The sequence below is a fragment of the Chlamydotis macqueenii genome, chromosome 12 (genome assembly GCF_036417535.1).
Source record: "Chlamydotis macqueenii isolate bChlMac1 chromosome 12, bChlMac1.mat, whole genome shotgun sequence".
Classification (NCBI taxonomy): domain Eukaryota; kingdom Metazoa; phylum Chordata; class Aves; order Otidiformes; family Otididae; genus Chlamydotis; species Chlamydotis macqueenii.
The window spans coordinates 15,249,185-15,254,097 of record NC_141567.1 but is presented as its reverse complement, the minus strand read 5'-3'; the positions used below and the strand labels follow the sequence as shown (position 1 = coordinate 15,254,097).

General features: G+C 52.2%; 1 protein-coding gene across 1 annotated transcript; it reads right to left on the bottom strand.

Moving 5' to 3' along the window:
* Nucleotides 1–832: 832 nt before the first annotated feature.
* On the bottom strand, nucleotides 833–4,032 carry B2M (beta-2-microglobulin). Its single transcript, XM_086757477.1, has 4 exons — nucleotides 3,913–4,032; nucleotides 3,515–3,793; nucleotides 2,950–2,984; nucleotides 833–1,453 (listed from the first exon to the last, which is right to left on the bottom strand). The coding sequence occupies exons 1-3, from the start codon at nucleotides 3,977–3,979 to the stop codon at nucleotides 2,971–2,973; spliced, it is 360 nt and encodes a 119-aa protein (XP_086613603.1). The 5' UTR covers nucleotides 3,980–4,032; the 3' UTR covers nucleotides 833–1,453; nucleotides 2,950–2,970.
* Nucleotides 4,033–4,913: the final 881 nt, after the last annotated feature.

Here is a 4,913-nt window from a genome sequence, read left to right as displayed (position 1 = left end):
TGTGGGCCCCCCAACACAAGAAGGACATAGACCTGTTGGAGAGTGTTCAGAGGAGGCCACAAAGATGATCAGAGGGCTGGAGCACCTCTCCTGTGAGAACAGGCTGAGAGAGTTGGGGCTGTTCAGCCTGGAGAAGAGGAGGCTCCGGGGAGACTTTATTGAGGCCTTCCAGTACCTCAAGGGGGCTGATAAGAAAGATGGGGAGAAACTCTTTAGAAGGGCCTGTTGTGATAGGATGAGGGGTGATGGTTTTAAAATAGGAGGTAGATTCAGACTAGACAGCAGGAAAATTTTTTTTACACTGAGGGTGGTGGCACACTGGCGAGGTGTGGCAGAAGACCCACCCCCAACAGGGCTTCTCCATGGGGTCAGCCACTTGCAGAAGAGAAAACCAGAAATGAAAGTCACTGGCATGCACACCTCTGTTTCCCCTTGGCCCAGTTTTACACCACACACTCCTGAGAAGCCTCAGCTGGAGTCCTCCCCCTGGAAGTGAACACCCCATCCTGCCCATCACTCCTTTTCCTCTCACCCAACTTTAAGATCAGACCCAATGTCCCCAAGGTCACTTTTTTCCCTGTTTTTTTAAACCTTGTGCCACCCCCTCAGAGTAACTCAGGAGCCTCTGGCCAGGCAGATCCCTCTTAAACCATTAACACTTCTTCTTTTTTTTTTTCTCCCTTAAAAAAAAAAAAAAAAAAAAAAGGTTCCTGCACCTTTGCAGCAGGGTAAAAAGTGCATGTGAACACAGTGCCACCACCCTCCAGACCCACCCAGCAGCCATCAGAGCCCATGAAATCAGCTCGAGTTGTCATATGACTCTGAAGAAACATTTAAGGACTCCACCAAAGTCTTCCACTTTTATTTAGATAACAAATGTAAGCTTTATTAACTATTTTTTAATAATTGCTTGACAAACCCAGCCAACAGCAGTTGCAGCTAACATGGTTATAGAGAGCAGATGTTGGAACAGAGCAGTATTTTTTCAAAATTATGGGGTTTGGGGGGTATTCATGGTTTGGGGGGTTTTGAATGGTGGGAGTTTGCATGACAGATCTCCCACAACACAGCCAAAATTTTCAGAATTACGCCACCCAACACCCTGACCAGCTCACACTGGCCGCTGCTTCATCATGACCATCAGGCCAGGGTAGCCTCAACAGCACTGCTGGACGCACAGAACATCTGCCACACGCCTCAGGGGTGCAAGCCCACCCTCCCTACATGTGCTTCTCCTGTCCTTAGTGCCTTGGATTTTATTTCCATGGTGGAGAAAGCCAGGAATGTGATCTAGTGGGTTCATAGGAGTAGTTTTAACTACAGGGGACGGTGTCCTATGAAGAAGGAATTTTGCAAAGACGATTACTCTTCTCAGTTATAACTGCAAGCGAGATGTGAATAAATGATAGAAGCTCATGGCTATTTTGACCTGCATGCCAGAATTCTACCAGACCTGTATGGAGGAGAGGAGATTAACATCAGTCACTCTGTTCACACCTTCAGTTATAATTATTTTAGGAAAAAAAAAAGTTTTCCACAAGGCGACTCCAGCAAAGTCACCGATGTCCCACCCTCACCATCAGTGACCTCCATGCCGATGTCTCACCAAAGCCACTGCAGTCCCCCGCTGCCACATAGGCACAGTGCACCCCAGCCCCTGCCCCAGGGCCAGGTTTCCATCCCCGCTGCCCAGAAGCAAGTGACAAACCAGAAGAACAGCTGTATATTATTTTTCAGAGCTCCGTTACCTAGAAGTGTGTGTACTGTATCAAATCATGAGCCTGTTTACCTCAGCATCCTGTCTCAAGAGGCAGTGAGAAGCAAACACTCAAGCACTTGCAGCTTCCCTTCTAAATATCCTTCCAATCCAACTTTTTGGCTCTGGGCGATCTCTTGCGCCTTTCCCCAGCCCCCAGTGCCACACCTCAGCTTTTCTGCTGCAAGTGAAGAGCCTGTCTTCTGTTGTCCCCCACTAGAAAGAAGGTCAACTGACCTCCCTTTTCTCTTCTCCCTGGAAGACTAACATCCCTCCTAGCTGTTGCTGCTTTCCAGCAAGGAAGGGCTGGAAAGCTTTTGAGGGAGAGCAGCATTAGACAGCGGCAAGTAAAGGACTCAGATCCATCTACATCTCCCCAAAAACAAATGCTCAAGAGAGCTTTTCTGATTTACGAAGTTCGCTTGACTCACAATTCTGTCTCTGTTTGAAAGCCATTGATAACATTTTTCTGGTCCAATATGAGGGGCCTTCAAAGTGAGGCCTTGCCAAGGCTTGTCCTGGGTGCAGTTAATAATTATCCAGCCTCTACCAGGGTACGCAACTATGACATTTCAACCAGCACCGCAACTACTTCAGCCAGGCCATGCATCTTTCATTTTCCCTATCAGTTCTGGATTGCTAAACCGAGACCAGTTACGCCTAGATACGCCCAGATAGTTTGAAGAACCCAGAGCCCTCAGACTGCGAGACACTGGTGAATAAAACCAAGACTGCTTCTGGTCTGGCAGCAAGGCACCGATCTGCGCCTCACAAATCCTACATTCCTGAGCTGACACACTGCGCGCTTCCCACCGTGTCCCGGGGATTCCCAGGCATGGCAACTTCCTCCTCCCCAGACAGCAGATAGCACTTCTGGTCTGGGGAAGCACTAGAGGACACGTGACAACTCTGAACGGTATCTGGCAGACATGTGGGGAAGTTTTGCTCCAAGGGGCTCCTTTCTTTTGAGCAAGAGAAACTCTTGTAGGCAAGGTGTGGCTGAGAACTGGCTAAACCTGGGTAGAAAGGGTGTGGGAACAGCATCCCAATTAGCAGCAACACTACTTTCCCCCCCCCCACACTTTTGGGTGGTTGCTTTTGCTCCTTGACTCTGCAAGCTACAGACTTCCCCCCCACAGAACGCAGTTCATGTTCCCCTTACCAGCACGGCACAGAACGCCAGTGTAACTCACCATGATTATTCCAGACATCACTTAGAAGTCTGCATCTGCAAGGAAGAAGGGGAGAGTGTTAGGCTTTGGGGCAGCTGGCACCCCCTCTCACCCACCACTGTAAGCCCACCCCAGCTGGAAACAGCCCCGCTGCAGCAGCCAGAGCTCTCCCCTTGCTGCAGCTGGGTCACCACCACTACATCCTTCTTTATATTCACCAAATAGAAAGCCAAAAACGCTGCAGGACCCATCACTTTCTAGGCAAGTACATCTAGAAAGAGATGAAAGTGGACCATCAAGAACGGTCAGACCCAGCATAACCAAATGCCTACAGATAATACCGAGGTAAAGTCTTCCCTGTCTGCTACGAACGATCTCGTTCACAGGTACGAGACACAGCCTTTTCATCAGCCCAGCTGCGACCAAGCTACTTTTCCACCTACAGCACCAGACCTTCAAAATCCACCCCACTACAGCACCCCATTTCCCAAGGAGGGGAACAGAGACACTGTGGCTGTAAATTAACAAGCTCCGGCTTCCGTGCGCGAATGGTGGCAGGGCTCAGGAAGAGGAAGGCGCACAGTACCCCAACGGAAGGACTGCGGCTCCGAGAAGGTAGAGTGGGCCACCCTGCACACGTAGACATCGCCCTTCCTGGGGGTGAAGGGTGCGTAGACCAGGCGTTGGAAGAACCACTTGTCGTTGAAGGACATGTCAGTGTACTTCACGCCGCTCATGGGCTCCCCGTTCTTCAGGAGGGTGATGTCGATCTTCGGGGGGTGGAAGCCGCTCACGAAGCAGTTGAGGGTGTTCTCCTCCCCGGGGGTGGCGCGCTGGCGGGAGTACACCTCCACCTTCGGTGCCTCTGCAGCGGGGGAAGGGGGTCATGAGATGTTGGGCTCCTCAGAGAAGCCAGTGCCCACCCACCCACCCGGGCACGGAAACTGTAACCGCCGCCCCCCCTCTGCTGCCCCGGGCGCTCACCATCCGCCAGCCCCAGCCCGAGCAGCGCGATCAGCAGCAGGACCCCGCTCCTCAGCGCCAACGCCATGGCCACGGTCGCTCCCGGCTCCGAGTGGCCCGCCCCGCTCCCCCGCCGCTTTTTATAACCTCTGCCGCCCGCGGCCAATGGCGACGCGCAGCTGCCCGCGCGTCATCAGTCTCCAGGCAGACAGGGAGCTGAGAGGTTGTGCCAGCCCGCTCGCCGCGGGCAGTTTCGCTTTCGCTTTCTGTTTCTGGTCCGAGGCGCCGCCCGGGGTTTGGCAGGAGCGGGCCCCCGCCGCCGCTTCTCTGGGCCTTGAGCTGAGCTTCTGCGGTCAGCAGCCCCCGCTGGGAGCAGGTCGTGGCAGAGCAGCTACAAGGTGCTTGCCCAGCTCCTGCCCCTCACCAAAAAGAGGGTAAAAGCCCCCCAAAAGGGCAGTAAAAACTGCCTCGTGTGGAAGATTTTGTAGCCAGGGCTGGTATTACGCTGACGGCTGCCTTTCTGAACCTCGGCTTGCTTTCTTTGGAAGCCTGTGCGGAACTGTCTTGGTCCAGCGGCTGCGGGATGGTGGCTTGACTCCATTGTTCAAGCACAGCATAGACTCCCTGACATCAAACATGAGAACCCCAAAGTCAAACCAGGCTTTCTGGTGCCTCCTCCGGAAAAACTGTGAGCGCCGTAGCCCGGCTGCGTTTGGTATGCCTGCAAACGGCCCAGTAATGCTGGAGAAGTACAGCAGCTTTTCATAGCAGCATGAAGAAAACCAAGGTTAAAAAAAGAAAGTGAACCAGTAGGAAAGAGCCTGTAGGTGTTCTGTACACCCAGGAGCTCATCTGCTTGTGGTCCTACAGGTTGCGTAGGTCTTATGTAGAGTCACTGTTTCAGACTGGGAAGCAGATATACATATGTTGTCGTCCATCCAGTCACACAAGGATTAAAAAGTGAAAAAAAAAAAAAAAAAAAAGAAAGGAAAGGAAGGTCACTACTAGTGGGCAGAAAACAG

What these genes read in the sequence shown, in the direction of transcription:
- B2M (XM_086757477.1), bottom strand. Translation starts at nt 3,979, where the DNA reads ATGGCGTTGGCGCTGAGGAGCGGGGTCCTGCTGCTGATCGCGCTGCTC. An exon ending in CGGGCTGGGGCTGGCGGATG is followed by an intron (nt 3,794 to 3,912) that starts GTGAGCGCCCGG and finishes CCCCCGCTGCAG; the next exon opens with AGGCACCGAAGGTGGAGGTG.